Source organism: Sorex fumeus, unplaced genomic scaffold, assembly GCF_029834395.1.
Source record: "Sorex fumeus unplaced genomic scaffold, SorFum_2.1 ptg000095l, whole genome shotgun sequence".
Classification (NCBI taxonomy): domain Eukaryota; kingdom Metazoa; phylum Chordata; class Mammalia; order Eulipotyphla; family Soricidae; genus Sorex; species Sorex fumeus.
The window spans coordinates 1,244,421-1,264,746 of NW_026606152.1; the positions used below are offsets into that span (position 1 = coordinate 1,244,421).

At 66.0% G+C, this 20,326-nt stretch overlaps 1 protein-coding gene across 1 annotated transcript; it reads right to left on the reverse strand.

The window, feature by feature from the left end:
• Nucleotides 1–53: 53 nt before the first annotated feature.
• Nucleotides 54–19,907, reverse strand: ADAMTSL2 (ADAMTS like 2). Its single transcript, XM_056132672.1, has 20 exons — nt 19,875–19,907; nt 18,679–18,758; nt 17,400–17,493; nt 17,037–17,164; nt 16,481–16,556; nt 15,868–15,970; nt 15,431–15,576; nt 15,201–15,324; nt 14,101–14,181; nt 13,139–13,314; nt 8,938–9,232; nt 8,024–8,309; nt 5,213–5,310; nt 3,452–3,578; nt 3,074–3,287; nt 2,733–2,888; nt 2,160–2,330; nt 1,865–2,041; nt 825–969; nt 54–348 (listed from the first exon to the last, which is right to left on the reverse strand). Exons 1-20 carry the CDS (start codon nt 19,905–19,907, stop codon nt 233–235), a joined length of 2,826 nt encoding a protein of 941 aa, XP_055988647.1. The 3' UTR covers nt 54–232.
• Nucleotides 19,908–20,326: the final 419 nt, after the last annotated feature.

Below are 20,326 nucleotides of genomic sequence, written 5' to 3' on the forward strand. Positions count from 1 at the left end.
GGGCCTTCCCCAGCACGGAGCCGAGCCGGAAGTCCCCCGAAACACTTTATTGGCTCACGGAGACGCAGGGCGGGATGGGCGCCCGGGTGTCGGGACGCAGGGGCAAGACGACCCGCCCCCGCTCCTCGAGACCCCACACCCCTACAGGCCCACTGGCAGGGGGCGGGCTCTGGGCTGTCCTCGGTGGCATCTTCAGCAGGAAGGTGTCTGTGGAGCTCCCCGGGGCGCGGGGCTAGTGCGGGGGCCTGCAGGAGCCGCAGCACGCTTTGCTGTAGTACCAGTGGCCGCAGAGGTTCACCTTGATGGCCAGCGCGCAGTTGGTGCCTGGCTGGTCCTGGCAGCTGTCGTCTGGGGCGGCGGGCAGCGGCATCAGGGACCGGGCCGGGAGGGGGGCCCAGTGGCCCAGGGCAGCCCCCTGCACGCACGCGCGCCCTCCGCAGCACGCACTACGCACGCGGAACCTCCTCACGACACACTACGCATGCGCAACCTCCGTACCACGCACGACATATGCACAACCTCCGTACCATGCACCACGTACCACGCACGCACAACTGCGTGCCACACACGCGCGCCCTCCGCACACACAGTCCTGCTCTGGGCTTCCAGGAAAGGTATTCCGGCTCATCTCACTGTGCCCTTTCCTGCCCGGTCCCCCCCCATGACCCGGATGCAGCCCCGTGGGGCCTGGGGCAGGGGTGGAGCCCGGGCCACGGCCGGCCTCCTGGAGCTGGACCCCTGGACCCCCAACCCGCTGCGCCCGTCTGAGTCCTTGTCCGGCCCCTCGCTCTTCTCTGCCTGCCCCCGGCGGCCTTGCCCCTCACCTGGGGGCTCCGTGGGGCAGGGCTGCAGGTCGCAGGCTTGTCTGCCCACCGGCTTCACCAGCGGGTCGCAGCCGCGCACGATGTCAGCCCCCTGGTAGCACTTCACGTCCCGCATGCGCACGCCGACCCCGCAGGTCTTGGTGCACTGGGGGAGAGGGAAACAGCATGAAGCCCCCATCTGCGCGTCCCCAGGGGGCTGGGAGACCCCCATGGCAGGCTGCGGGGGCCTTTCTTCCCAGGAGCCGGCAGGAGCGTGCCCGGTGCATGCGCCTCCCGTGCCGGCCGCCCCCTCCCCGCCCCTTCCCGTCACCACACTGGCGGCCTGGCCCAGGTGGCCCTCGCCGGGCACTGCACCGGGGCTCCGGCCTGCCCACCGTCCACTCCCCCAGGCCTCCCTGCGCCCTCCACCTCCTGGGCACCCCTTGGGCTCTGTCCTGTCCTGACCCCCCGGGGTTCCTTTGGGCAGCCCGAATGAATGAAATGACAGAGTGAATGAGTGAGTGAATGTGTGAGAGGAGTGACTCCTGCACCCTGGACTCTGGCTGTGGCGGGACCAGCAGTGGGTCCGGGGGCCCCAGTGCCATCCTCAGAGTTGGGAGTTGGGCCAGGATGACGCTGAGGCCAGAGGCCGCCCCGGCATGGGGGGCCCCACCCCACAGTGCTCCTGTCCATGCCCACACCCCAGGAACCCCCGTCTCACGGGGATGGAGCAGCGCTGCTGCCCAGTGGAGTGGCAGAGCCGAGGGGTGGCCCGGCCCGGGCAGCGGGAGGCACGGGTCACCGCCAGGGATGGGGCAGCTCCCAGAAGGGACAAGGTGGTGACAGGGGCTGAGGGTCCTGTCGGTGGGTGGGCACCTCCGGGCCCTCCACACCTTACCCTGCCCTTGATGAAACACAACTGAGCAGAGAGGTGCAAAGGTGAGTAGTACGAGGCTGAGCTGAACAGGGTTCGAGGGGGGCGGTCCTGGAGGACTTTCTGGAGGAGGTGGCTTCCGCTTTTCCAGGGCGGGAAGCCCGGGTGGGGTTGGAGGGGCACTTGCCTCGGACCAGGGGCTGGTGTACCACTTGAAGCAGGGCCTCTCGAAGCACGTGCTCTCCTCGGCCGGCTTCTGCGCCAGGCCGCACTCGGAGCCGCTGCGCGCCTGCGGCCGCCCGTTGGCCAACTGCATGCACAGCACCAGGCGCTTCTTCACCCCGCGGCCGCACGTCGTGTTACACTGCGGGGAAGGGTCCGAGGTCAGCGGGGTGCAGGCGGGGGCGCCCACAGGACGCCCGGGACCACTCGGGGGTGTCCTCCAGCCACGGGGGCCAGTCTGCGGGGTGGGGGGGACTCACCCGCTCCCAGTCCTGGGCCAGCCAGTGGGCAGGGCAGTTCTTGTCCCCGCAGGGGTGGATGGCCAGAGGCTTGGCGTCTGCCTGGCACTGCGACTCGGGCACCACGCGGCCCTCCGCTGTCTTGCAGTAAACCTGCCTGATGGTGCGGCCCTGCCCGCAGCCTCCGCTGCACTGCGGGGCACAGGGTCAGAGAGAGGCCCCGCCCCGCCCCGCCCCATCCTGGCCCCGCCCCACCCTCCTGGCCCCGCCCCGCCCCATCCTGGCCTGGCCCCGCCCCACCAGCGCGCACTGGCCCTCGGAGGGGAGCAGCCGCCCAGGCCACCCTCTAGCACTTTCCGTTCCAGTTACAGACATTTCATAGGAGCCCCCAGAAGGCCCCAGCAAGGGGTCCGGGAGGACGGGAAGGACAGGGTGCACCCAGCCCCCTGGGGCCCCATGCAGGCGAGGGGGACACGGACAGACCAGGCCAGAGTGACGGGACCACTGGTCGGGGGTAAAGACGGAATAACGGGGAGACTGGTGGGGGCTCCACCCACTCAGTCCCATCCACCCCGGCCTCCGCCAGCTGCTCACCGGGCCCCAATCGGAGACCGTCCACTGGCGGTCGCAGGGGGGCCCCGTGCACCCCTTCTCCGCGACCGGCCTGGTGTTGGGGTCGCAGAGCTTCTCGTCCTCCGAGCAGCGGATGTGTCTGGTCACCACGCTCTGCTCCCCACACTTGGCTGTGCACTGTGGGCAGCGGGCAGGGCAGGGTCACTCGGGGGCCAGCTGCCCCTGGGACCCACGCACACCCCCCTCCGCCGGCTCCCACTGGGGGATCTGTCCCGAGGGCCGCTGCCCGGCCCACCTCGGCTGCCTGGCCCACCTCGGCTGCCCCACCCCCCGGGCTGCTGCCCGCCCCGCGCCCCGCCCACCTCCGACCACTCGGACATCTCCCACTGCGGCCCACAGGCCGGGTTGCGGCAGGTCTTGCGCTCCTCGGGCCGCACGGCTTCGGCCGCCTCGCACAGGTCACTGTACACGGAGCTGTCCAGGCCCGGCGACAGCATCTTCCAGCAGCGCACGATGCGCACCTGGAACCCCTCCCCGCAGGTGCGCGAGCACTCGCTCCAGCTGCTCGTCTCCCACCTGTGTCGGGAGGCACCGCCTCAGCCATCCCCGCCCCCGCCCTCCAGTATGTCCCGGAGCCCAGGAAGCTGGTCCTCCCCGTTCCGGGGCACCCTCCCCAGGCCCAGATAGGTCAGAGGTCGCCCTCCCCCACATCCCAGGACAGCGCTGGTGCGGCCCCCTACCGGGGCTGGCACTCTCTCCCCACACAGAACTCCTGCACCGGCTCGGGTCGTGTCAGGGCGTCGCAGTAGCTGTCGTCCACCTCGATGCCATCGTAGCGGACACACATGGCGTAGGTCGACATTACTCCTGGCATGGGACAGGGGAGGGCCCGTGAGCCCCAGAGCCACCCCCACGGCTGCAAACAGGGAAGGGACGGCAGGCTGCAGGCAGGACTGTGCCGAGCGTCCATGGGGTCCCTGTGGGCTCCGCTGCGCTCTCCCCGCCCACAGGGGTCAGCCGGGACATCCACTTCAACTCGGGCTTTGAAGAGAAACGAGTTAGTCCAAAGTTGATCGCCACCGATTCAGCCACTTCTCCGTGACTGCCGGACATGAGCTGGCACACGGAAGAGCAGGGAGAGGTGAGTGGGCGGGCTGTGGGTGGGGAGAGATGGCCTGTGGGTGAATGGGAGATGGTGGGTGAGTAGAGGAAAGGGTGAATGGCGAATGGACTCAAGTGATGAGAGCTGGGGATGGATGGGTGGATGGGAGGAAGGATGTGTGGGCAGACAGATGGGGATGGCGGACGGCCGGGTGAGTGGGTGGGTAGGTGAATGTGTGGTGGATGACTGGGTTGCTGGTTGTTGGGTGGGCAGAAGAATGGGTACATGGATGGTGGGTGGATGAATGGTGGATAGATGGGTGCATGGTGGATGGATGGGTGCATGGTGGTAGATGGGTGCATGGTGGATGGATGGATAGATGGTGAATTGGTCGATGATAGATGGGTAGGATGTGAACATGTGGATAGGTGGATGGATGGTGAATGGGTGGGTGGATGGTGGGCGAGGGCATGAATGGGTAGAATGGATTCATGGTGGACAGAGAGATAACAGGTGGCTGGATGGGAGTGTCTGGGTGGGTGAGTGTCGGGGGAGTGCCAACATCCTCAGCTTCCAGACATGCCAGTAGCCCTTGCTGCTCTGCCCCTCCCAGCTCCCATCACCCCACGGAACTCCGCAGGTCCTGACCAGAGACGGCTCAAGCCCAGCTGTCTGTCCTGCTGGGGTGCTGAGAAGGTTGTCACCCCCAGACCTCAGCGTGGTCACCCCCAAAAGGGAGGTGAGTACAGCTCAGCCCACCATGTTCTATGGTCTTTCTCCTTTCAGGCATGCCCGGGCAGGGGCAGTGGGGGCGTTTACTGAGACCCCTCATTTCTGCTGTACACAAGGAGTCCCTGGGGGGCAGTGATGACCGGAGTTATCCCAACCACTGGGCCTGGCCCTGCACATGGGGACACCTTGGCGGTCTCCAGCCAGGACTGGGAGGGCCACTGGCCCCCGTGAAGGAGGCGGAGGGATGGGCCGTGACCGAGAGACCCTGGGCCTGTGTGGGTCTCTGCAGATTGGGCCCACGGGGGGGGGTCCACCCTTCCCAGACGGAGCTGGTCTGTGTCTGTCCCTCCATCCGTCCATCTGACCTTTCCTGGGGGGTCAGGGACAAAAGTTCCAGAGGACAAAGCACGTGTCCTGCTGCCCCCTGGCCGCCTCCCCACCCTTGTCTTATTTTCTGCCAATGCTGCAAAAGGCAGGACCCCCGGGGGTCAGAGCCAGGAACCCCCAGGCCCCTCTCGGCTGGCCACTCCCGGTGACTGCGTGTGGGGGAGAGGCACTGGAACAGGGTGCCCCTCACGAGCCCCGTGAGGGGCCGGGGTACCCCTCAGACCAGCCTCCCCAGCAGGGCCCCTCTCCACCCTGCCCACGCCCCCACCCCGTGGCATACCTGTGGCGCAGGTGGCGCTGCAGGGCTCGTGCGAGGACAGCTTCCACCGGTACATGTCTGCTGGGCTCATGCCGGGGCGTCGCCCCTTGGGCCTGGGCCTGGGGGGCGGAGATGGCCTGAGAAGACCCCAGCAGAGCCCGTGGCCCCCCATGTCAGGGCGAGCACGGAGAGGGGGAGTGGGGCAGCCCCTTCAGAAAGGGGGGCCCCTGACGGGGAGCTGCTCGGCCAGGCCCGGCTTCCTCTGCACGGCAGCCGCCCAAGAGGAGAGACCAAGTCTGGCCTCACGAGTCAGCAGGGCCGGGCTGGGGTGTCCTCTCTAGCACTTGCACCCGGGGCCGTGCCCGTGACTGATGACGTGGCAGGGGGGCTGTGGGGTCCCCACATGCTCCGGGGCTCTGGGGCTGCTTCCCATACCCGGGCACAGCCAGCGAGCGAGACCCCAGCCCCGAGTGCCTGTCCCCGGGAGGCAGCCACTCCAGAAGGCCCACCCAGGGCATGGCATTAGTGACAGGACACTGGGGACAGAGGCTGCTATTGGGGATGAGGGACACAGTGTTAGGGCCAGGGACACTGTAGGGGTCGGGGGACACTAGGGGTCAGGGGACCCTGTGGGGGATGGGGGACACTGCGCTAGGGACTGTCCCCAGGACGGGACACGGGTCACAGGGCTGCTCAGACTGCCGAGCCGGAGATGGACGGGGTGCGGGGTGGAGGCGGCCGTGCCACGCTCGCCGTGGGCAGTGGGCACCTCCCTCCGTCCCTTGCCCACCACCCCGCGCAGACACCAGCCCCAGCCACACTGCAGCAGCCTGACTCAGCCCAGACGCGTGGCTGGAAATAACCGGGGCCCAGGGGTATTTCTGGAGGCGCTGCCCACATGCCCGCGCAGCCCCCTGGGGTCGCAGCCCCTCTCCTCCCTCTGGGGGAAGCGCCACGCGCCCCTGCTGCGGCAAGGCGGCAGCCCCTCTCCGGTGCCAGGCGCCCAGGGGGACCCGGCGGTTCCGGTTCCGTGGCTGTGCCCTCCCTTGGGAGGCCGGCCTGGATGAAAATAACCTTGTCTCCCGCCCCTTTGATGTCACCCTCCCCCACGCAGACACGACTTCCTGTGTTTGGACAACGCGCCAGACATGGCTATTTGGGTCTGCCAGCTCCCCACCGGCTGGCCCTCCCCTCCTCCTGGGGGCGGGGGAGGTTTCTCCTCTGATGAGCCGTGCCTGGCCCCACCCCCAAACTGGGAGTCACCTTCCACCAAGCCTGTTCCAGTCCTGACACCCGGCAAGAGTCTGTGTGTGTGCATACGCTCGTGCATGTGTGTGAGTGTGTACGTTGTGTGTATATGTGTGCACGTGTGTGTGTGATGGGTGTGTGCGTGTGTGCATGGGCATGGGCACCTGCATGTGAGTGAGCACTGCTCTGTGTAGAGGAGGCAGGGGCCACCCTAGCACCACACAGTCCCTGAACACTGCGGGTTGTGAGCCAGAACACAACAAATGAAGTGGGGTGTCCAGACCCCAGGGCTTGTGCTTGCTCTGGCCTCGGGCTCATCCAGTCACAGGCCTCAGGAACTCTCTGACAAGCTCTTCCACTTGAAAGGAGAAACAGGCCCAGAGAGGGTGGTCGGCATGTCCAGGGGCAGAGGAAATGAGGGTCAGGGTGGGGAGAGAGGCACCCCAGGCCACTGTCCATCCTGTGCCACGTGGATGTCACACCCAAGTCCACTTGTCTGTGCCCATGTGCCTGCCAGTGCTTTGTTTTGGTGGCAGGTCACATGCTGGTGCTGGGGGCAGCCCTCAGTGTGGGCACCCCTAGTCCACGTGCAAAGCCTGCGCTTCCCTGAGTCCGCCTGGGCCACCTGCAGGCGTTTCCCCAGTGGACAGCCCCGCCTGGGCAGAGGGGGATCCCCCAAAGGCTCCCCAAGAAGTGAAAGCTGCTAGCAAGTGCACCCCAACTGAGACCGTGACCTCGGAGGCCTTCTTAGACAGACCCTGCACCCCCAAAGCAGAGCCTGCACCTCACCCAGTCTCTGCAGCTCCCTGCAGTTTCCACACAGAAGGGTGGGGGCCCCCGCTGGCACCCCCCAGTGCCCATAGACTTGTGGCACCCAGATTTCCCAAGAACCTAAGAGACCCTAGCTCAGGATCTCCTTGGTATCCATCTCCTAGGTGAACCCCAACTTTCTGTCAGCAATCCTCAAATCTCCTATGTGCCCAAGGTTTATGGGGCCCTGGAAAGCAAGACCAAGGGTGTGTCCACCCTCGCCCCATCACAGCTGACAGACCCTCCTTCCTTAGCCCTCCTTCTCTCCGACCCTCCCTCCTCCCCCCTCCTCCCTTCAACTCTCCCCCCATCAGCCCTGGGCAGTGGGAGCCTCAGGAAAGGGCAGGGGCCTTCCAGGAGGTGGTGGGCCCAGGGACTGTCCCCCCCCACTCCCCGTTCCCAGCTGCCTCTGGATGAGAGCCCAGGAGAGAATGTGAAGACCAGCCCTCATTGTCACTGTCCGGGAGTCCCTGTATGTCACTGTCCAGGTGTGTCTGCTGTCACTGTCCGGGTGTCCCTGCCCTCACTGTCCGGGTGACCCTGTTTTCGCTGTGTCCTTGCTGTTGATGGATGTGTTTGTACTGCCCAGTTGCTCACACTGTAACTGAGTGTTGCCACTCTCATGGTCCTGCCACTGTTACTGTCACTGTCCGCCGACTGTGACTGTTTCCGCCATCACTCCCAACAGGGCTGTCGGGAAGGACGACAGCAGCCCGGGACCCTGTCCCACTTCTGCCGCAGCCAGCTCTGCTGTGGCCGTGGGGAGTCCCCTACCTGGCCTTGTGGGTTCTGTTGGTGGCCGAGGCAGGGAGGCTGGCGTTGGGGAACAGGGCCTCGGAGGAGGAATCGCTCACGCTGCTCAGCTCCAGGTAGATGCCCTCGGGGCTGTCCTCATCCAGTGGGAGGCCCTCGGCCGGGGCGCCCCTCGAGGCGCCCTGCACAAAGATGCTGTTTCCCGTCTCAGCTTGTAGCGGATCGGAGATGGCGTTGGCTGAGGGGGGCGCCCGGGTGGGGAAGGCCTCCTGGCTGTCCCCTGAGAGAGCACCAGTGATATTGCCATCTGTGGGGGAGAGAAGCCCCGCCTCAGCACTCCCCTCGAGAGCCCCCAAGGGTGAGCAGAGCAGAGCTGGAAGTTTCCAGAAAGCTGCTCTGCTCCGTGAGAGGACAGAGCCGCCGAGATCATGCAGTGGAGACAAGCAGGTCAACCCCAATTCCCGTCGGGGCCAGAGCAGTGGCACAGCGGGCAGGGCCTTTGCTGGCACACGGCTGCCCGGTCAACCCCTGGCACCCCAGGTGGCCCAACAGGAGCAATCCCTGAGCATGGAGCCAGGTGTGCCCCCAAATGAAAACAAAGCCCCAGAAGCTGGAAGTGGCAGGAAGGACCTGGCTGCCTCGGCACCCTGATGGAGCAGCCCTGCCCCCCAGAACTAGGAGACACTCGGTCCTGCATCATCCCAACACCCCAATTACTGCCCGGAGAGCACCTTCTACGGAGACTTGAGGGTTTCCAGCCTCTCCCCCACAATCAGTGAAGGGGTTCAGCCCAGTCGCACTGAGGGTCCAGGTGGACCCCAGGAGGCCTGAAGGGCAGGCGCACAGCCGGACTCCGGCACCCCGCCCCCCTCTGCCCTCCTGGCCCTGCCGACCTCCCTGAAGCTCCTCCCAGGAAGGCTCCCCTCCCCCATTACCTCGGAGGCCTCTGCCCTGGGGGGCGCCCCCACACGCCCCGCCACTGGCCAGTGGACACAACTCGTTGGTCTCCGGGCCCCTGCTCACAGCAGGCCCCAGTCCGGGGTCCGGCAGGCCCAGCAGCTGCTTGTCCAGGCCCCGCGACTCGGCCGGGCTGTAGTGGGAGCCGTTGTGGCCAAGGAGCGCAGCCAGCGCTGGCCCGGGGGGCGGGAAACTGTAGTAGCCGGCAGGCTGTGGCCGCACCAGAGTGTACTCAAAGGTGATGGACGGGGTCCTGCCGTTCTGGTTCCACACCTGGGGACAGAGAGGGGGCCCTCTCAGTCCCCGCATGCAGCCTGTCACCCCACCCAGGGCCCAGCCCTGCCCTCCCCAAGGGACATCCCTGAGTGCCCACGCTGTGGCAGTGAGCCCCCGCCCACCACGCACTGCAGGCCCCAAATGCTGGCCAGCCGCAGAGCCGCCAGGGGGTGGGCCAGGTCTCTGCTTCAACTCCCCATGCTGTGGGGTTCTCCTGGTGTTCCAGAACCTTCTGCAAAGATGTGGCCCTGGATCAGTGCCTGCAGAAGTCCTGAGAAGGGTGTTCTCAGGTGGGGTTTGAAGCAAGACCCCATGCAGGGGTGAGGAGAACTTCCTCAGAGGGGCAGGGGACCTCCACTGGAGAAGGCGCGTGGCTGGAGCTGGGAAGAACGGAAGAAACTGTGCCCGGGGCTCATCCTGCAGAGGCCAGGGGTATCCCGGCCGGCTAGGCACCACCGAATCGCAATAGCAGGCCAGTCTGAAGGCCACTGGGGTGTTTCGCAAGAAAACACGTCCCTAGAAGGAGCAGCAGAGTGGACACGAGGACCCTTCTGGACCTGCTGCCCTCCTGGGCCCAGCTCACCCAGGAACCGGGAATGGTCATGTGCGTGGCCCGAGAACATGCCCTTAGCAGCAATCGCAGAGGGAAGTGGTGGGGTGGGTGGTTCTGGGGGTCGCAGGGCCAAGGGTGGACAGGGCCAGGGCAGGATGAGGCTGGGATGGGGCCTGGGCAGTGCAGGCCAGTGGGATGGGGCAGTGGGGTAGGGCAGGGTCGGGCTGGAGTGAGGCTATGGGAGGCCGGGGGCAGAATGGGGCACTGCCCACGGGGGCCTGGCTGGGAATGTTGATCGGACAGCCGTCACTGCAGGTCAAGCCCCAGGAAAGCCACGAGTCACACTCAGCCGTGATCTGGGGGTTTCAGTCAGAAAACTCAGGGGAAGACTGGAAATGCACTCAGGCATTGGGGTGCTGGGGACTTCCTCAGAGTGAGAGAAGGGATACCCACAAGCCTCAGAGACAGTGAAGGGGGCGTCATCCGGGTCCGAGCTGTTGGCACAGAGCCGACGCACCTCAGATCCAGGGGAGCTCAAGCCCAAGCAACCAGGCTGGTGGCCAGACACAGCCACTGAGACAAAGGCTTCAGGGAACAGGCAAGTGGTGGACAAAGGCAGGTCCATCTCAGTCCAGCCCTCAGCAGTGTCTGGACGGGGTCAGGAGCTCCAACCCCGCCCAGGCTCCGTGGCCACCAGCTCAAACGGAGCTGCTGCCTGGTCCCCTGTTCACCCCCATGTGCTGGGTCCTGGACTGGGTGAGAAGGACCCAGACCACCCCCACTAACTGGCACTCAGAGCGTCGAGGAGACCCAAAGCATGGGGCTACTGTAACGGCCCAGGGGAGCTCCAGGCCTCAGGCCCCTCTCTGCTCTGCAGGTGATGCAGAGCCCCAGGGCCAGCTCACTGGTTGGAGCCACCACCCAAAGGTGCTTAGTGAGACTTGATGTCCCTGCCATCCATACGTTGGGCAGAGTCAGTACCACCCTCATCCACAGCCTGACACTGGCTCCCTGGTTCCACCCCACATAGCCCAATGTGCTGATCCCTTAAGACAGGACACACCCCAGTGGGCCAATAGCACTGTGCCTGTCCTCCAGGGCAGTGATGCAGGCCAGCTCTCGGGGGTGGAGCCTGCGGGGGGGGGGGGGAGGGGGGGCAGAGCCAGTTCTCAGAGATGGAGTCACACCTCGGGGAGGAGCTGGCTCTCAGGGGTGGGGCCAACTCAGAACCAGTTCGTGGGGGCGTGGCCAGTTCCCAGGGACCGAGCAAGCGGGTGGAGGCAGAGCCGTGTCTTAGGATGGAGCCAGCCCCGGACCACATCCCCATCCACGTGCATCTCCCTCATCAGCCTTGAGCTGGAAGACTTGGCACTGGAGGCCCAGGTAACAGGTGCATTCTAGGGGACAGGGATGGAGGGATGAGGGGATATGCCCTGGGAGATATACCAACCCACCTACCTCCGCTGTTTCAGGGTCCAGAGGGAAAAGGTCAGGATACCCCCTTGAAGGGATGGGGATGGTGGCGCCCCTGGCATCATGAGGAATTGTGGGCACAGCATCTCCCTCCTGGGAATGCTGACCAATGCACATGGCTCGCAGCTGCTGACCGGGAGGGTCCTGACGGGCAGGCAGTCAGACCAGGCCGCCCCTCTGGTGGGCACAGGCAATTCCGCCACCTCAGCCCCAGCAGGCAGCCCTGACACCCCTTGCCAGCAAGTACACTATCCGGGCAGGGGTGCAGAGACCACGCAATGGATTCCCCAGACAGGACACAGGGCCCACACCCTGCAACAGGGAGGTCCCTGGGGCACAGAGCATGAGACCCATGCCATCCCTGCCTCACTGCATGCTCACCTGGCCAGAGGAGGGCGAACCTCGGTCATGGTGGGGCCACAGGCTCTCTTGGAGCCCGGGACCAAGCCATGGAAGCCGGGCTTTCCCCATGGACTGGCCTACCAGGTCCCTGCGGCTGTAGGACCTGTGGCCGGGGATGCTGACACCCCACCAAGAGATACCCCAGCCTCCTGAACCTGACGCTGATGGCCACGTTCAGGGCTACAAAGGGACTTGGGCATGGACCTCCACTGACCTCGAGATAATGCAGCCCTGGGGATCCTATTATTTTGTTTTGCTTCTGGCCCACACCTGCTGGTGCTCAGGTCTTACTCCTGGCTCTGTGCCCAGGAATTACTCCTGGCGGGTTTGTGGGACCATGTGGGGTACCAGGGATCGAGCCCAGAGCGTGATATTACTCGTGACACTATCTCTTTGGCCCCTGTGGGATTCTGTTGGTACAATGGGAAGGAGAGACGGGGCGTGGAGCACCTGGCTGGACAGACACATGCACAGCCCAGGCACAAATGGGACCCTTGAAGCAGAGATGGGTCACGTGACTCCACGCGGCCCCCACAGACCAGCGCTAAGAGCCATCCTCGGTGGGACTCCCAGAAACACCCCAGAGTGTGAAGAGCAGCTGAGAGCCCGGAGCAGAGGGAAGGCATGGTGCACAGTCGGGGGGTGGGGGGTGGTACCATGCTCCCACTGACAGTCGCCCCAGGGTCTGGCCCTCCCCAAGGCCAGCACACCTGGTGCAGAGCCCCTGAGTTCCAAGCCCCCCTGCATCCTGCCTTACAGCTCTCCTGGGTCCACCCCAGGACCCCCAGCACCCCCGCCCCGCCCAAGAAGCTATTTCAGAACTCCCGAGCTGCCTCTCACCCTGGGCCAGGAGAAACTGGTGTCCCATGGCTCCAAAGAAGGATGGGAAATGCAGGATCCCCTCGAATCTGGGATCAGAGGAGCCCTTGGCCAGGAGCCAGTGGGGAGCTGGTGGGCAGCCCTGGGTGTGTGCTACAGTGACCCCTGCTAACTCCACGCGCTGGGACATGGAGGACTGGGCACTGCACAGTCATTTCTCTCTAGAGGAAGCCAGGACCCTGGCTACCACATAGCTCACAGGGCAGTGCCCCCCTCCTGCCCCCAGCCTGCACAGCAGCTCAGAACTGTTCTGGGCCCACTGGACAAAGCCTCTGAGGCCACGCCGGAGTCAGCCAGCACCTCTGAGGCCGCGGCAGGGTTACAGCAGTGCCCATGGCAGGGGGACACCCCCCACTAGTGGAGGCAGTGGGTCAGCCTGCCCGGTACTCTTGCCCACCAGGGGGCGCTGACCGCAGGGCCTGGGGAGTGGGTGGGAGGATGGAGACTGGGGTCCACAGGAGAGCACAGGAACGAGGGAGGCGCCAGAGGAGGGGTCTGCAGCGATGCTGTGGCTCCGGCTGAGCCCCCTGGGCCACGGTGTGGTGGCTGGACGCTGTGCCCACACATCCCGTCCTGGACCCACCCCAGTCACGCACCATCACATTCAGCCCCTGGTTGGTGGGACCCTGGGCCACAATGTACTCGATGCCCGTCTCGTAGACGTCCATAGGCCGCCGGTACTTGACCACGGTGCCCGCGATATTGAAGTTCTTGGGGCTGTCCACCCGGAAGTTGCCGTTAAAGAAGTAGGAGCCAGCTTCATCCGCCAGGGCTGTGAGCACAGAGCTGTGGGTCAGGGGCAGCCCAGCGGGGAGCTGTCTGTGGGTGCCTGCATGGGCACCCCCTCTGTGGGGGCCTGGCAGGGCTGGTGGGAGGGAACCCGCACGGGGTGGGTTCACTGGGCAGACCTGGGCCAGGACAGTGGGGAGGGGTCCCTGACCGCATGTAGCTTCTAACCACCCCCCACACTGGCTCAAGGCGCCCCACATTTTGCCAAGAGTGGCCTGACCTGGCAGAGGCAGGTTATGTGAGGGCGGGGTATAGGCGGCATCAGGCCCAGCTCCTGGAGGCGCCCAGTGAGATCTCTTGCACCGTGCTCCCCTGGCCCCTGAGACTGCAGCGCACAGGCCCGGGATGGGTGCGTGGGTGCCCCAGGACGGGTCCTCTAGCAAAGGCCCCCACCTCCCCCCATCCCCTCCTCCCCCGGGGTCCTGGCGAGGCTCCCTGGTTCAGTTCCTACCCATAACCTCACACCTGAGCCCCGAGCACAGGCAAGGCTGGACAAACGACCCCTCCCCCCACACACACACATACACCTGTGTTTTGAGCAGGGCATCTGCTCTCGGCCACCGCGAAATAACACAGAACCACCAGGCCCCACGTCTGTCCCACACGACCCCAGGGCGTGGCGCGGCCCTCCTGCACATGCTCCACCTGGATCCGACCGCCCTGGGCCTCACGCAGCTCTGCGGTCAGCAGCTCTGTCCAGGCCCTGGAGTATCCCTCCCCCAAGAAGGGGTCACAGTCCCAGCACCCGGCCCCACACCCCCATACACACCCAGGACATCTGCGGACTTCTTCCGCTCCACGATCTGGATGTCTCGGGCACCCGCCGGGATGTGGGTCACCAGGGAATAGCCTGAGGGTCAAACGCTGGTGAGCCGAGGTGCCAACCTGCCACCTCTCAACTGGCTAGACCACCCAGTTCCTGCACGCCCAAGAGGGACGAGGGACGCTCCTGGAACAGAGCCCCCCCACAAGACCCCTGCAGCTGTGCCCAGTCCCTGCCTGCCGGGCCCTCCTCAGTACCATCCCAGGGCTGGCTCAGCCGGTCCTGCCTATCGGCCTCTGAGGAGCCAGGGGGGTGCCATCGTCCAGGCCCTCCTGGGGCACCCCACAGACTGCCAGACCTTTAAAGGTGCCAGGGCCTCAGTTTCCCCATCTGCACTGGGTAAGTGCTTCCATCCAGGTCACATGGGAGAGCTCGATTAGGAAAACGAGGCCGCGGACTGCCCGGCCCAATCTTCCTGCTCAGGAACTTGCAGCCCACGACACAAGCACGCACTGCAAGAGCGCGCACGCACGCACGCACCAACGCACTCACACACTGACGCACGCACGCACTGGCAAGAGCACACAGGCCTGCACACTGACGCAGGCACATATAAGACATGCGCGCACGCGTGATGTCATGCACACTCGCGCGCCCACCAACAGAGCTGCTCGTCGTGTCTAGTTTCCGGGTGTTGCTGGGAGAGGAGCCGGGCTGAATCCCGAGTCTTGCATCTGTACCCCTGAACCTGGAGACCCACTGAAGTCCAGATGGGTGCTCATTTCCGCCCCTGGGGCCATCAGGGACCATCACAAGGGGCGGGTCGGAGCAGTATTCACTCCCACTGAAAGGAGGGGCTGGACCCCCACACTCTGGCCCTCACACCCAGCCCCCGCACCCTTCGGCCTGATACAGCTGCTAAGAAGGGGTGTGGGTCTGTTCCCCGCCATGCCCAGGGACCCCCGTTCTGCCGTCTGATGCCCAGTGTGGGTCACAGCCCAGCTCTGCCCACGCAGCCACCACTCAGCAGTGCCCGGGAGGGTCAGGCACCAGGCAGGAAAGGGATGGTCATGGTGACCCTGGTGCCGGTCGGCAGGGTCTCTTACCAAGGTGGGGGGTCCCCTTGCGGTAGTTGCCCGTCACGTGGGTGCAGCTGCTCCCGTCCCCCTGGCAGACGCCGCACTTGTCCAGAGTGTGTGTGGAGAAGAGTGCGCCGTCACAGCCGATGGGCTGCAGGGAGGAGGCAGGCGGGGCTGCTGGAGGCGCCCCCCAGGCCGGCATGGAGGGCGCCAGGGGCAAGCGCAAGGTGGGCACTTTTGCTACAATGTTTAACAACCTCACATTTTCCAGACACGCAAACCCCTCGCAGCTCGCTGAGTTTGCAAGAGGTGCCGTCCAGGGCGGGGACCATGAGCTGCCGCTGGCTGTCCCGCGTGGTACAGTGCAGGTCGCAGGGCTTGCTGGAGATGTGGATGTAGTCATCTGCAGGGACATGGGCTCAGAGGGGTGCCCGGAAACCCGCCAGCCCCCATGATGAGCACCAGCTCTGCTGGGGGCATCTGAGTTGTGCTGGTCCTAGACACCCAGCACTGACCCCAGCACTGACCCCGGCACCCAGGAGGGTGAGGCCAGTTCCTTCCCATGACCTGAGTGCCCTGGGCTTGATCCGCACCCCACTCCCCTCCCACATCTGTTCTGTCTCCTTCTGGCCCCAGTGAACCCTCCCCGTCCCGCGTGCAGCAGTGGACAGTCCTGCCTTCCCCGGGCTGGTACCAGGGTACAGGGGTTTCCACTGGTGGGTGCGGCCGTTGTACACGCGCGAGTCAAAGGCGCTACACTGCTGCTCACGGAAGCTCCTGCCGTCAGGTGGACAGTCCTGGACAGAGTGGACAGCCAAAAATGAATAGGACGCCAAGGCCAGCCCAGCCTCTGGCTCATGCAGTGCCCAGTGCAAGGGAGGGAGTGGGACGGGAACCCCTCGGGGCTGCCCTCCTGTCCACAGCGGAGGGCCAACGCGTGCCCGGGGCAAGTGTCTCAGAGGGAGCCCAAGGGAGGTGGCAGGCCCCTGGGGTTGAGCCCCACATGGGGTCTCTCCCACACTGCCCCTCCCCCTCCGGGCCCCAGGCCCTCACATGTCCACTCAGGATGGCAGGTGCAGGGGACACACAGGATGCACACCCCCCAATAGTGGCAGGACACCCACAGAGCCCGGCCCCTGCTTCCAGGGAGAAGGTGGATACTGGAGCATGGGGCGGAGCCGGCCGTGGACGCGGGATCCAGCTCTTCCCGGGGGCGACAGTGCCAAGGTCGGAGGTCAAGGCAGTTCCCCAAGACCCAAGCTTCCTCCAGCACAGGCCGGAGGAAACAGAGGACATGGACGCGTCACCTGGACATGGCACAGCTGGTACCGCTTGGACGTGCCCACACAGGTCCGGTTTCCAGCTCCCAGGCTCAAGAACCTCCTGGGGAGAGACGGGTCTGGGGACCAGCCGCCGAGGGCTCCTCCCCCATACTCCTCTCTCGATGGAGGACTCGGGGTCCTTCCCCTTCCCCGGGGAGAGGAGCTGCCCCTTTGCACCCCCAGTCCCACACAGATGAATGTCCCCCACCAGCGGCCTCATGGGTGGGTGAGCCCACAGCTCCATCAGCTGAGGACGAGCTATTGACCAGAGAGGCTGAGTGATTCACCTAAGTCACACAGCAAGGACACGGCAGGCCTCCCCTCATCAGATTGCCCCCTGGGCTTCGCCCCACGTTTCTCCAGCTCGGTCCTTCAAGGAGACCAGTGGGTCTCACACACTAACCCTACAGATGAGCCCCGCTGGCCCGGGACTGCCCCAGGACCCTGGGACACACCGTAGCCCAGACCGTGCTCTGCAGGGAGCCGAGTTCCTGCAGAATCCTGAGAAGGGCAGCGCCCGGCTGGAGACCCCAAGGCCCACCTTTGCTGCAGGCAGTGCCGCTCCTGGGAGGCCACCCCGGCCCCACAGCTGCGGGAACATGCTGTCCACTTGGTCCACTCCCCCCACCAGGCGGCCGCCGTGTCAGCTGTCCCCTCCGGCCTGCTGTCCTGCAGGAGACAGGGACACAGCTAGACAGTGGCCACTGTGGGGTCTCAGCCCCTGGGCTCTGCCCTCCTGGGTCTCCAGGGAGCTCCCAGGCCTCCCTGCTCCTGAGCCTGGAACATTCCGGGAGCTGCAGGCAGGGCGGAATCACACCAGCCTGGGGTTGGGCTGGCCTCTGCAGAATGCGGGTCACCCCTGTCTCCCCACCCAACCCCAGGTGGGCAGCACACTCCCACTCACCGCAGCACCACCCCCAGCCATCACAGCCCCCACCACGAGCGCCTCAGCCAGCAGGAACCAGGCCCAGCAGGAAGGCCAGTGTTGGGCGTCCATCCTGGAAGACAGGCGACAGTCACGGTAGCCCCCTGGCCACCAGGGCCCCCGAGGCACAGGCCCAGCGACACGTGCTGGAGCAATAGTCCCCGCTCGCCCGGAGCCGGCCCGAGGCTCCCCTACTGGAGAAGGCAGGCCGCGGGGCGCACAGCTGCGCCTCTGTGGGCTGTGGCCAGCCCAGGGCCCCGAGACTTTCTCCTCCAAGAGCCCTCCAGGTGGAGTCGAGGGGTCTGCAGCCTGTGGCCCCTCAAGGCAGAACCCCATCCGGGAGGTGGGGAGGCCTTCAGAGGCCAGGGGCCCATCTGTCTCGGCTCGTGTGGGCCAGCCCCGAGCCCGGCTGCAGAGACCCAGAGCCCAGGGCCCGCTTGGGAACAGGTGGTGACCAGGGGCCGCCCCTGGTGGCCAAGCAGGGATACCTCCCCAGTGGCCAACCAGGGGCCACCCCCGGGGCAGCTTCCACCTCCCACACCTGCCCCTCTGCAGACAGGGGCTTCCTGGGAACCACGGTGACCCCAGAACCCCAGCAGCAAAAAGAAGGCCAAACTAGCACTCCCAGCTGCCCCCTCCCCGAGCCCCCTCAGGGTCCCTGGGCTAATTGGTGAGGCAGTTCCTGCCTGCGGGCTGACGACAGGTGCGGCCTCACACCTGGTTTCCATTAGGCGCCCAGACACGCTGGCTCCGGGCCAGACCCTGGACCCCCCCATCCTCGCCCCTGGGGTCCCACCGCTGCCCCTCTTCCTACAGAAGTGCATGCACGGTGGTGGCAGGGGCAGGGTTGGGAGCAGGGCCACCCTCGCTGCCCTTGCCGGGGGCCCGAGCCCCCCAGAGCTCTCCTTCTGTTACATAACCGCCCCCCGAGGGGTGGGGGTCCCGGTGCCCCCAGGCCTTCGGGGCTGCAGGAGGTGGGGCGGGGGTCCCCGCTGGAGGGGCCTACCTGGCCGGGTCAGCAGGGCGTCCTGGGGAAAGGGGCTGCGGGCGGGCCGGCCAGGTGTGTGGCAGCTCCTGGGCCTCCAGCTGCCTTCCCGCTTCAAAGAGCCCAGAGGGTTTCCTGGGGAGCCGCCCGGCCCAGTGGCCGAGCGCGGGCGCGGCCGCCTTTATAGCTGTCAGACAGACAGGGAGGAACTGGGGCTGCACCGGCCTCCCCCGCCCGCCGCCCGCCCGCCGCACACTTTAACCCGCTCCGCGCCTCTGGAGCGCGGCCAGCCGGCCCAGCTGCTTGCGGCCTGCTCCTGGGAGCCCGGCGCCGCCGGCCCGGAACTCCGCACCCTGCCCAGACGGTCCAGATGGGGCGGCCGGCGGCCTGCCGGCGGGGGAGGCACTGCGCCCGGCCTCTAGAGGGCCACCGACTCTCCTGCCCCAGGAGTCTGGAGGGCGGCTGTGTCCCAGGGGCCAGGCCGAGGGCGCCGGCGGCACCCAGCTGTGGGCAGAGGCCCGAGCAGGTGGAGGGGTGGGGCGGGGACCCACTGAGCTGACCGGACGGACGCCGCCGGCGTGGGGAGGCCAGCCGGGGGCTGCAGATGTTGGGCACTGATTTGGCCGGGCACTGGGGCCTGGCTGGGCCGGGGCCAGTCGGGCAGCACCTGGCAGGCCAGGCCTGGGGCTCCAGCCCCACGTTCCTGCTGAGTCAGTGCGCGGCCCCCAGACTTGGCCGCCGCGCCCCAGAAAGCCTGCCAGCCCACCCTAGGTGCTGCTCTCCCCAGAACACAGCGCAGCCCCTCCCCCAGCCTCAGGGAACCTGCCACCACGGCTGCCACCCAGGGGACTGGGTCCCCAAGGCGTCCCGCCAGCAATGTTCTCCATACCCAGGGCTGCCAGGGAGCCCCCGCTCGCGGGGACAGGGACTAGTGAGGCCCCTTTCTCACTGACCCTCAGGGCTTCCTGTGGACTCCACATCTCCCCCGGGGCGGGGCCGCCAGGGAACCGCAGCGCCCCCTGGGGTCGGCTTGCGGAAGTACAGGCAGAACGGCAGATTCTGGGGTGTGTGAACACGTGTACCAACAACACAGACATGCTTGTACACACCTGGGAAGCAGGGCACACAAATGCACATGTGCACATAAATGACCCCTATACTCATGACATGTGTGGGGGCCAGAGCGATAGTCCAGTGGATAAAGTGCCTTGCACACGGCTGACCGGGGTTCAATTCCCCAGCATCCCTGAGCACTGCCAGGAGTGATCCCTGGCCTAGAGCCAGGAGGAAGCCCTGAGCACCGCAGGGTGTGGGCCCCAGACCAAAAAACCCCAAATGACTCTATACAAACCTGGCACATAGACATAGCCCATATGTGCACACAAGGACATACAGACACATGTGTACATACAGGCACAGAACGTGTGCACACAACCTGCCACGCAGGTGCAGGACATGTGTGCACTTACGGGCTCAGGGTGCGTGCCCAGGCCCCAGTCCATGTCCTGACACAGCCTGTGCCTGCAGCGTTGCAGGCTCCGTGTGCCCTGGGGAGGGGTCGACCCGTACCCCTGGCCCTGGGCCCAGCAACCTCCGAGGCATCACTGCACCCCGACCCCCTGCTGGGAGGCCCCAGGAGGAGGGAGGCCTCCGGGCCCTGAAGAGCCCAGAACCTGGGGCGGGGAGAGAGCCGAGAACGCCTGTGAGGGGCTGGTCAGACTCGTATCCACCGCCAAGGGGCCACACCTGGGTGTGCCTGGGCAGGATGCCCGGGGCCTCCTGACAAGCTCTCCCAGAGGGTCGCACCAGTCAGAGGGTCAGATGACAGCAACCACCTCAGCACCAGCCCACTGACCCCGACCCTGACCCTGACCTGACCTGACCCTGACCCAACCCTGACCTAATCTGACCCTGCCCTGGC

What these genes read in the sequence shown, in the direction of transcription:
- ADAMTSL2 (XM_056132672.1), bottom strand. Translation starts at nt 19,907, where the DNA reads ATGGACTGGGGCCTGGGCACGCACCCTGAGCCC. An exon ending in ACCAGCTGTGCCATGTCCAG is followed by an intron (nt 15,971 to 16,480) that starts GTGACGCGTCCA and finishes CACTCTGTCCAG; the next exon opens with GACTGTCCACCTGACGGCAG. An exon ending in CAAGGGGACCCCCCACCTTG is followed by an intron (nt 14,182 to 15,200) that starts GTAAGAGACCCT and finishes TTTGACCCTCAG; the next exon opens with GCTATTCCCTGGTGACCCAC.